General features: G+C 45.2%; 1 protein-coding gene across 2 annotated transcripts in view; it reads left to right on the top strand.

The window, feature by feature from the left end:
* C9H12orf75 (chromosome 9 C12orf75 homolog) overlaps window positions 1-8436 on the top strand; it is a 36300-nt gene extending 27864 nt beyond the window's left edge. The window contains exons 3-6 of one of the 2 annotated variants that reach the window (XM_021205576.1): window positions 2879-2914; window positions 3546-3625; window positions 5149-5186; window positions 7584-8436. In XM_021205576.1, the coding sequence (XP_021061235.1) occupies window positions 2879-2914; window positions 3546-3625; window positions 5149-5153 (121 nt within the window). In that variant the 3' untranslated portion in view covers window positions 5154-5186; window positions 7584-8436. The remainder of the gene's footprint in view (window positions 1-2878; window positions 2915-3545; window positions 3626-5148; window positions 5187-7583) is intronic. The other variant, XM_029542510.1, reaches the window with a different exon arrangement.
* Window positions 8437-11704: the final 3268 nt, after the last annotated feature.

Below are 11704 nucleotides of genomic sequence, written 5' to 3'. Positions count from 1 at the left end.
GAGAGAGAGAGAGAGAGAGAGAGAGAGAGAGAGAGAGAGAGAGAGAGAGAGAGTGAGAGTCCCAGCTCCTGACTCTGAGCTGGTATTAAGTCCAGAGGACCTGTTGCCCACCATTCCCAGAGTGGTGTGTGTAGTCCTATAAAGAAAATGGAATTTGGGCCAAGGCTGAAGTCGCAGCAGATGCTGTAATCTGCCAACCCGTGCTCTGGGTGCTTTCTGAGTTTTTACAGTCATGGGTTTCAGGATAGTGTATTTGTCACTTGGCCTCATCCCTCAGTGGCCCTCTGATCATGAAGTGAAAGCCAACACAGTAGCTAAGGCCAAATGAAAAACTGCTGACTCGTCTTTCACTGCTGGGAGAGCTGGCGGAAAGTCAGGGCACCGGCAGGGCATTTCTGTGATTGATGTTCTCCGTGAAGACTTGGAAACGTGATTTCATGGAGACACCTTTCCCCTGTGGCTTTGACTTAGCCATTGGGTGGTATAGGAGTCAGGTTCATCCTAGAGAAGGAAGCTGGGTTATTGTACATTTCATCTGATGGGGACTCAAATTTCAACCAGAAAGGACTGGTGTATAATTAGGGGAAAAATCATATATGCACTTGGCTTTGTGTCAAAGCCTGTGGTCTGACAAATACCATCTCTCTCTATCAGAAGCATTCTGTGTCATGAGGCATGGCCCGCGGTTTCCCAGCATGTCTGCCTCTGTGTTCCACGAATCCCTGGCTTTCTCCACCTTCTATTCTGCAGCGTTTCGAACTTATTGACATCCCGCAATATATATCACACTGTCCAGCCCATCGGTGACCTCGTTAGCACTTGAAGTTCCTGAGCAGACAGCAGGAAGTTAGTTTAGTATGTAACACACATGCTCAGTTCTGGGACGGAGATTAACTCGGGACTCAATACCAAGTCATGTATTAGTGGCCAGTCAGGATAGAGGAGCCACCCCTGACCATGTGTGCATGCTTTCATGTATGTGCAGGTGGACATGTGTTTGAGACAGGGTTTCTTGTTGCTCTTTCTCTGCATATGCCAGGCTCGCTAGGTTGCTGCAGGGGGACTCTGCTGTATCCATCTTCCTTCCGTCTCTACATAGGAGCACTGAGTTTATAGACCATGCACATTGCTGCGTCTGGCACTGTTCCTTGTCTCCAGGATGAGACTATGGGTGAGCTGAGTTCGCAGAGCTATCTGGAACCAGCTAACTCCCAAAGCCCATTATCAAATGCAGTAGATCCTCCTGGTCCTCTTTCTGGTTCATGAGCTGTGACTTTGCCTTATTTTTACTTTATCTCTCCCAGCTTGGAGCAATTCGATCTGTAGGCTCTCCTCTCTCTAAGGAGAGACTCCAGGCAGCAAACTCATCCTGTTGTCTGCTTTCCCCAAAGTGCTTCAGTTCTGGCAGAGAGCAACGAGGCTGCCAGTTTGGGAGAAACAGCTGGGCTTTTCTTCCCTGGGTGGCTCCGGTTCTCACAGAGCTGGGGGAAAGTGTGGTTTGGTGCTCTGCTCTCCACCCCTGAAGAAGATCTGACAGTCCATTAGGCACGGCTGCGAGCCACGTGAAAGTCACCACCTTCCCCATGGAGCCTTAGTGGCCATGAGGGAGAACGGATCGCAGCCCCAGTGAGGCATAGAGCAGCTCAGAGGTTCAGTGGAGCTTATGTGGCTGTGGCTGTGGCTGTTCCGACCCAGTACAGCCAGCTTAACACTATATCATGTTTGTTTTGTTTTCTAAGTCAGAGACTGTCTGTCACTGGCCTTTGACTTAGCAATATGGCATAGCTGGTCAGCCAGCAATCTCCAAGTGTTGGCCTGCCTCTGCCCTCCAAACTGCTGGGGTTATAAGCATCATGTCTGGCTTCTGGGGTTCAAACTAGGGTTTTACTACTTACACCACAAGTCATTTAACAACTGAGCTATGTCTCCAGCACTGACGCTATGTGTTTTGAGGAAGAGAGACCCCTAGGAACTCTTTGAAATGTTTTCCTTCTCATTGTAATAGAATGTGTATTAATGACTCAGTTTTTTGAACAAAGGGAAATCAAGTTGGCTGTAACTCTTTCTCATGAGAGAAGTCTCATTACTCTTGGTTGGGCGTCTCTGGTGGCACAAGGGGCCCATATCACAGTGGGGGCAGGAAGGAGTTTGAGGGGTCACTGGCTCACGCCTTATTTTACAGAGGAGATCCAGGCAACTTGTCACTCTCGATCACTCAGGGGAGGGTGGCGTGGGTATCAGCTTTTTTTTTTGTTGTTGTTGTTGTTGGTTTTTTTTCCTTGTTCTTTGCCTCTTACAATCTTTTCACCTCTTCTTCCACTGTCACAATTGTTAAAGCATATCTTACAGATAGTAGAGCACTCCAAATAAAATATTTGTGTGTGGCTTGTGTTTATGTTTTTTTTTTTTTTTTGANTTTTTGGTTTTTTTGAGACAGGGTTTCTCTGTACAGTCCTGGCTGTCCTGGAACTCACTCTGTAGACCAGGTTGGCCTTGAACTCAGAAATTTGCCTGCCTCTGCCTCCCAAGTGCTGGGATTAAAGGCATGTGCCACCACGCCCAGCTTTCTGACATCCAATTTTGTGGTCTTTCCAGTCTCAGATGCTCCCCCAGTCTCAGATGCTCCCCCACCCCGTTCTTTATTTGGTCTGGTCATTGGGCTTTTTAACATTTGCTGAGTTTATCCATTTTGATATGTAGAAAGTTGCTCAGTGTTTACTGTGTGGTCAGAGCCAGCCAGAGTGCTGTGCTGCAGAGGCTCAGGGTGGTAGTGAATGTGAACCAGGGGCCCTGTTACCTCCACTCTGCTTGTGACCAAGGATGAAGTGTCTGGTTTGCAGCTGCGCGGCTCACACGGGTGTGTTTGGCCTTTTTTTAGAACAGAAGACTCAATAACGGAAGACGACAAGAGGAGGTATGTATGTGTGCTGCCACGGCTGGTTTCACGTGAGTGGCTTTGGCCATAGTGCATGGATGTAACCACACTAGTCCAGGAACAGAACCCAGGCTCTATCAGCCGGGATAGGAATCTCGGCTTCAGCCCGGCAAGCTCTGCCCTGTGTGTGGCTCTGTGCGGTCCACTCCTGTCCTTGAGGTACCATCTTCTCCTCACCTCTCCACTTCTTCCTTCTCTCACTCTTCTCGGGTTCACTCTGCTCCACTCCACACTGCACTCCTGGGCTCTCTGCCAGACGATGCACACGTCTTTCCCTGTGAGGAAGTGATTTCTGACTATCCTACATGGCCTCACTCCACAGGGATCTCTGAATTTGTCATAAGTGGTGACTACACCTGGCACACATTCCTCGACCCATCACTAGAACTGACTTAGCTCACTTCTTTCTCATCACAAGGAAAATATTTAAATGTTTTACTGATTTAATACAGCTATTTCCCCAAAGCTTCTTTCTAACATAGAAAACTAAGAATCTTTGAAACGTCCTGAGTTGTCTTCATGATCATGTGATTGTTTGGAGTGGTCCATGCTCTGTTCTCTGATGCTTCTCTCTTTGCGGCACCCTTTAACTTGTTCTGATTTCTTAAAGAAACTACGGAGGAGTATATGTTGGCCTGCCCTCTGAAGCTATCAACATGGCATCTAGTCAAGCAAAGACTGTACAGAAAAGTAAGCAAGGGTTTTGTGGGGCTATTTCCTCAAAACAAAAGTGTGTGTGTGTGTGTGTGTGTGTGTGTGTGTGTGTGTGTTAATTGTGTATCTACGTATGTCTGTGTGGGTATATGCATGTCTGTATATTTGTGAGTGTGGATATATGTATGTGTGTGTGTCTGTGTATATGTAGGGGTGGATACTGTGTGTGCATGCATGGGTATATCTCTGTGTGTGTGTGTGTGAATGTATAGGTGTGGGTGTTTGTGTCTGTGTGTCTGTGTGTGTAGGTATATGTATAGGTGTAGGTGTTTATTTGTATGTGTGTGTATGTGTGTATGGAAATTGGTGTTTGTGTATGGGTGTGTCTGTGTGTATAGGTGTATGTATGTGGGTGGGTATTTGTATGTATGTGTATGCATTTACATTTCTGGGTACTTGTGTGTGTATGTGTGTGCACACATGTATGGGTGTGGGTGTTTGTGTATGTGCATGTATGCATTTATGTGTTTGCAGAGTCACATGTATGTGAAAGTCAGAGGAGAGGCCCGGTGATCCTTGGGAACTGTCTTCCCTTTTGGAGACAGGCTCTTTCACTGACTTGGAACCTGTCGAGTCCTTTACTCTGGCTGGCCAGTAAGCCCAGCGATTCAGCTGCCTTTGCCTGCTCAGCACTTACAGGAGCATGCTCTCTGTGAGGTTTCCTTTGTAATTGTGGGTTTGGGGGCTCGAACTCAGGCCATCATGCTTGGCCAGAAGGCACGTTACCTTGCCAACTGAGCTATCTCCTTGGTCTCAAAGACAAATGTGATTTATATTTTCCACCTACCTGAGCTAACCACATTTCCGCAGTGGCAGTGAGCCACATGTGAACTATGTGCTCCCTGTCACCGTTTCTCAAAAGTGCCACCCACATGTTAAAGCAACCTCCACGAAAGCCCAGTTTGCTTGGAGATTTCGAATAGGGGTTTTATTTATGTGCGTGAACCACAGATACTCTCGATTTCTTGTTAATTTCAGTGCTGATGAGTGTGAAAGGGAAAACCAGCATTTAAGCAAGTTGACGGAATGCTTGCAAACATGGGCTATACTTCCATAATACGAAGGAGGACTTAGCAGTGTGGTGGCCACAGGAAAAAGCACTGCTCACAAAGCTGTATCACCTCATTTTAAACACACTGTCATTATTTAATGTTTGTTGCTGCTTGCTTTATCATTCATCACATTTTAATATACCCAGTGTGTGTTTGCAGATGGAGATCAGAGGGCAATTTGCAACAGTCAGTTCTATACATGTGGGCTCTAGGATGAAGCTCAGGCAGTGGATGCCTGTATCCTCGGACCCATCTTGCCCACTCTCCTTTATGTTTTCTACAAGCAAGTGTGTGTATGTGCACTCGTGTGTGCGTGTATGTGTACACGTGCGCATGTGTGTGTAAATGTGTGCGTGTATGTGTGCATGAGACTATTTGTAGCTTGTAGCTTTTTGGAAAATATTAGCTTTTAAAATTCTGAACGCTAACTGTTATTCTCTCTCTAAGATTAGAGGAAGATAACATGATGGCTGGATACTCAAGAGGTACTTTGTATTTTCCTGAATTATCTTCTCTGTGTATTTTCCTGAATGACCTCATGTGCTTACCCTCAATGATGAAGAACTGCTTGTAGTTTCTGTGTGCGTCGTAAAGATCTTGAATGGTGGGATGACGTCTCGGAAGCTCTGGTCCACCGTGTTCCCTGCTGCCATGCTTTCTCTTCATTCTTTCACCAATGCGGTGTAATTGATTTCATAAGAGCAAGCTGCATGTCTGCCTAAGACCCCAGGGCGCACCAAAACCTGGGAGGGCTTAGGGCTTGAGTGACAGATGGAGACCTCAGCCAGGGAGACTCTGGCTAGGAATCCCATGAGGATCAACACACAGTGTGTAGACACTGTGTTCAGGAGGAGATATGTCCCATGGCACTTTCTGTCTGGCACTCCACTGCGTGTTGGTCTTGGCAAACACACCTGGCCTCTTTTGAAACCTCCTCTTTCAGGAGGGCTGTTTCCCAAGAGAGTCCATCTGTTCAAAGTCAGCCTTAGGCTTGAATTGAGGCTCTTCCACAGGCTGGGTGAATGGGAAAGATCTTTTTCTTGTGGCCTCGGTTTTATAATCTATAGAATGGGTCTTTTGCTTAGACATAGTGGTTGTTGTTAGGATTAGATGTAATGAATGGTAAGTAGCTCTTGCTTTCATCACTGCCTGTGTCTACTTTATCTTCTTCCTTCCTAGTCCCCTTCCCTCTTCTCCCCTCTCCCTCTTCCCTCACCTTTTTCTCTTCTTCCTCCCAAACCCTTCTTCACATAGCTCCCCTCCCCCAGAACCTAGACTCTAGCAGACCAGACTTCGCTTTTTATTAAGGTCATCTCTTGTCCAGTCAGGGTCAGTCCTGGAGTTGGTAGAGACTGAGACGTTTCCAGATGGAGATTGAGTAGTTTTCTTGCTGGAGGGCTGGGACACACAAGGTCTACTTCTTAAGAGAAACCACAACGGCCTCAGAATTGTTCTCTGGAGAGTGGCTCATCAGAGAGGCAGCATAGAGATTTATAAAGACTGGAATCCACCCCTCAACCCCCAGCTCCTGAAAATTCGCCAAGGATTTTTTTTTTTTAAGTCTAGTATTTATTTGAATAGAGTGCCTCCCCTCCCCACACAGAATTCCGGGCTTGCTGTCATTTTGTTCCTTGTAGAAGTCCCTGTGGGACACACCTCCTGTGTAGACTGAGCTGGTAGAATGCCAGCCTGTGCTACCATTCCCCCTCCCCCTCTAATGATGATGATGTGTTTCAAAAGTGTAAGAGCTGTTCAGAAGAGGGGTCCTGTAGCCTCATGCCAGGAACCTGGTTCCCTCTGCTGCACACAGACCCCAGGTGAGCTGTGCTGGGCCTCAGCTTTCTCACTTGTTCTTGTGTGGGGGTCAGAAGTTCCCTAGTAACAGTTTAGCAGTTACTGCTGACACAGTCCCCATGCTTTAATTGGCTCGCTCACTGCTCCTGGATCCAAGTGCCTTCCTTGACTATCATCCTCTCCTGTCTGCTCTGTCTCTGCGGTGTCTCTAAGTAGTCAGTTGGTCCTGGTTTCCCTTTGCCTCACCTTTGAATCACCTGAAAGCTTTTTCTGAGTGACTGTGTGTCCATTGTGCCACTTGTCTGTGACACTCCGACACCCGTGATGCTCCAGGCCCCATCCTTGGGCAGAATCTTGATGCACGGACCGTCCTGGGAAGCTTCTGATATGAAGGGCAGGCTACACTATTTTTGGCTAACACTGTGGCCTTTCTGAATGGGATTCACTTTGTGAGCGCAGTCGGCTACATTTTGAGCCAAATCGAGGAATGACACGATGTTAGCAGCACCACTTACATGATGACACCTGACTCCAGAGTGGAAACCACGGCTATAGAGCCGTGAATTTTTAAGAGGCATCCTCTACCCAGGAGGGAAGTGATGGATGGCATAGACCTGCTTTCCACAAAGCCAGCAAACAGCAGTTTATGAGATGGTTCTCAGATGCCAGTGTGGGCCAGTTTCATCAGCACCCTCCCAACCCCGGGAGCTGCACAGGCTGTGGATACATAGGGCCCCTCTGCAGTGGGGTGTCAGGAAGGGACGGAGTTATCTCTGGATGATCTATAGTGTGAGTTCGGTGCTGACACACACACAGCCTGGTCTGGCCATTGTTATTCTGTATTTTAATTATATTTTACAAGTCTCTCAGCATCCAATTTGATCTCTTTATATAAATATTACCAATGTTTAGAACTATACTGCCCAGCACTGAATCTTAAGTAATCGTTGACTGGCTATGGAACACACTCTAATTAAAAACAAACCAGTTAAATAATTTGCAGGCTTAGGGTATGCACTTTTGTCTAAGTTGTGATTTTTGAATGTGCTAATTCTTTTTCTCCCCCTTTTCTTATTTTTCCTTCATAGCTTGCTCATGAATTTGGAAGGAACTCGGCTTCTGTGATACTGAATGAACACAGACATCTTCAAACAAACTCCGAAAGGTCGTTCCTGTTGTGCCACCTCGCCCGAATCCTAGCTGTGTAGTTAAGGCCATGGGTCCATACTGGATGTCGTGGTCATAGAAGGGACTTTGTGCCACCCACCAATGAGAGACCATAAAGGCTGTTGCTACCCGGCCTGGGCCACCAGGCTCCACACCGTGGTGTTCCCCTCCTGGCCATCCAGCACAGTTCGCCAAGCGCATGTCTTTTCACTGATAATCTTTTGATAGTTTTTATATGACACAATCCTTATTGTATTTATAACACGGTTGTAGGGCCACATAAAGGAATTACCTGAAGTAATATATATTGCCTCTTGTCTTTGATGTTTCTATGTCATTATTTTTTAGCTGTAAAGTTGGTAAATGGATTCTTATAACCATCTCCCTTTTTTTACCAGTTGGTTTAAAAATTTTATTTACATGCTGGGAGAATTCCCTTTGTTAAGAACATTGCAGCATTTGAAAATGAACTTGTTAAATGTGCATGCTATACACACATGTGGATTAAAGTCCTCTTTTCTTCAGTCAAAGGCTTAAATAATTATAAATAGTCTCCAGCCAGCCAGTTGCCTGTTCTCCCCTTGTGTAGCCCGAGCATCTCATCATGTTAGCTCCGCACTGTCTCCTAGGACGTAACTGAGGACAGGTAATGTTCAGTGGGGAATCTGGAAAATGCTTAATTTACCAACAACTTGTGTATGCACTCGTGACAGCAGTGTAAGGATCTCAGTTTACCAATGTATTTCAGCAATTAAACATTTTTATCCCTCTTTACCTGGATTTCTTAATTATTTTCAAAAGAACACTTTCAAAGAAGCCACATGTGGTATTATATCTGTAAATAGAGTATATCAATATTTAAATGTAACACTGCTTGTCTTAGTTAGGGTTTTATTGCTGTGAAGAGACACCATGACCAAGGCAACTCTTATAAAGGACAACATTTCACTGGGGTTGGCTTACAGTTTCAGAGGTTCAGTCCGTTATCATCATGGTGGGAAACATGGCAGGGTCCAGGCAGACGTGGTGCTGGAGGAGCTGAGAGTTCTACATCTTGATCTGAAGGCAGAAGAAGATTTATACCATACTGGGTACAGCTTGGGCATATGAGTCACCCCACAGAGTCACCCCACAGTGACACACTTCCTCCAACAAGGCCACATCTAATAGTGCCACTCCCTATGGACCCTGCATTTAAACACATGATCCTATGGGGACCATGCGCACTCGCAGTCGTCCATATTTGCTAAATATAGAGCCATCAAATCACTAAAAACAAACAAACAAATAAATTCAAAAGTAAAAATTACCAAGCACTTTGTAGACACACATTCCTCTCAATGTCCACAAGTTCACTATGGCACTTGGTGGGGACATCAATTTGTACATCACTAATAATAGCAACCCTGAGAAGCCTGAGGCAGGAGAGTCAGGGCTTCAAGACCAACTGGCTACACAATGAGTCTGAGATGATAATAAACTACACAAGACCTTGTCTCAGAATATTTTTAAATTAAAAAAATAGCAACTACATTGGCTTTGGAAAACTTAATTTCCAAATAACTGTAGACAGAACACAAGGATAGGCTGGGGACATGGTCTAATAGGATTCCAATAGTTTTCCTGTCTTTGTTGTTACTGTTCCAGTCTGAAGTTACATTGCGTCTCAATTAAATGTATCGGTTTTGTTTCCTCTTCTTCCTGATAATGTTTGCTCAGCTCTTCCTCGGGCTTCTGAAGCCTTCTGTGTAGGAATTTTGGAACATGTCCCTTAATGTGAATCTCTCTCTGCGTTTCTATTAGACTGCAGTTACAGATCTTGAGGGAGACCCCCCCACACACACACACACATACACGCTGAGATGGAATGCCCCTCATTTAATCAAATCCTAAGATCTCAGGATCCCATCTTATTACAGGTGACATTGACCTTGACCCTTTGGTTGATAGGTGAGGTGGTTTGTATACGATTGGCCCAGGGAGTGGCACTGTTAGGAGGTGTGGTCTTGTTGGAGTAGGTGTGTCACTGTGGGTGTGGACTTTAATACCCTTGTCCTAGCTGCCAGGAAGCCAGTCTGCTGCTAGCTGCCTTCGGAATAAGAGGTGGAACTCTCAGCTCCTCCTGCCCCATGCCTGCCTGGATACTGCCATGTTCCTGCTTTGATGATAATGGACTGAATCTCTGAACCTGTAAGCCAACCCCAGTTAAATGTAGACCTTATAAGAATTGCCTTGGTCATGGTGTCTGTTCACAGCAGTAAAAGCCTAAGACAAGATGGACCTCAGCTCTCCACCACTGTTCCTAGTTTCCCCTTTCTGGTCTTTCTAAATGCACCATGAGTTTAGACCACTTCAAGATGGGTGTTGAACATCCACCCCCTGGAGGAATTTGGGTGTGTTTATTAAAAATATGATGACGTTTTTGCGGTATTTTTGTTGTCACCAGGGCTCTAGTTATTTTCTAGGTATTGGGGATGATTTACTCAGTGTGTATACTAAGCCAATCACTATTCAGCTCCTAGTTCACCATTTCTTTGGAAAAAGAACATTGCTACTGATGGAATGACTTGCATACTGGTTCTCTGGGAACCGCAGCTTGGGAGTCATAGTCAGGTTGGCATAGATTCATCTGATGGTGCTCTCCCTGGTGAACCCAGCCACAGTCTGCTATGCCTCCTGTAGGAGAGGGGAACATTGGGGTAACAAACTGCTGTACTTGGTGCAAACTAATGAGTGCATCTAGCCATATCATCTGTGTATGTGTCTGCTATCTGACAGATTGGGTAGTGGACACTTTAGTGCTTTAGATAAAGAAAAACTTTGCTACAGAAAAAAAAAGCATCCTGCTAATTGAATATTTTGGGAGAGCCACTTGGGGACTGCAGGTAGTCTGCTTCTCCTTAAAGTTTCCATAGCCAATATGAATACTGTCTTTGGCTCCTGTCTTCTGTGGGGTTTGCTGGGGACTGAGCTCAGGGTCTCATGTGTGCTAGACAGTTATACTGAGTTACACCCCTAGACCTATGCTAGGGTGCTGGGGCATAATTACTGGGTGCTCCAGTCCCCATTTTTTTCTTCCCATTCCTTCAGAAGTTACTACTAGGAGTCCTCTAAAGTATGTATGTACATACATACGTATATATGTATGTATGTATGTATGTATGTATGTATGTATGTATGATCAGTAAGAATATATGGATATTTATTTATCTTGCTCATAGAGTTACAATCAGTATTATCATGCTTTCCTGGATTTGCCCATCTTTGACCATTGGGTTTTTTTCTGGTCTAGATTATGATATTCTCTGATTTTTTTCTTCCCGTGCAGATTGACTCTCAATAGTGAGCAGTGCCACGAAATAGAGATTGTCTTTTCAAAAGTTAAAACTCCATCAAATTCCATTACAAGTGAACAGTGTCTTCCATATTATGACAAGTTTCAACATTTCCCTTCCACTAGGGAATCAGCTAAATTTAGAGCTTCCTAATTCTTGTATGTTAACAACAGCCACCCACCTCCTGAGTCTTAAGGCAAACGATTAATGTCTTTCTAAAGTACTGTAAGAATCTGGACGATAGAGGAGGATAAACCATTAATGTGGAGACTAACAAAGAAAAACAGGGGCCTGGCTGTACTGGCTAGTTTTGACCAACTTGACACAAGTCAGACTCACTTGGAAAGAGGAAATCTCCAGTTGAAGAATTGATTATATCAGACTGGTCTGTGGGCATTTTCTTTATTAGTGATTGACATAGGAGGGACCAGCCCACTCTAGGCAATGTCAATCCCTAGGCTGGAGGTCCTGGGTTATATAAGAAAGCAGGCTGAGCAAGGTTAGGAGAGCAAGCCAGTAAGCATGACTTCTCCATGGTCTCCACGGTCTCTGCCTCAGCTCCTGCCTCAGTGTCCTTCATGATGGACCATCACTTGGAAGTGTAAGATGAAGTGAACCCTTTCCTTTTTACCTTGCTTTTTATCAGCATTTTATCGTAGTGAAAGGAGGTAAGCTATACACTGGTACCACCTTCAAAATGCCTGAAA

This window comes from Mus pahari, chromosome 9 (genome assembly GCF_900095145.1).
Source record: "Mus pahari chromosome 9, PAHARI_EIJ_v1.1, whole genome shotgun sequence".
In the NCBI taxonomy this organism is placed as follows: domain Eukaryota; kingdom Metazoa; phylum Chordata; class Mammalia; order Rodentia; family Muridae; genus Mus; species Mus pahari.
The sequence above is the reverse complement of the archived record's forward strand: the minus strand, read 5'-3'. Positions and strand labels throughout refer to the sequence as shown.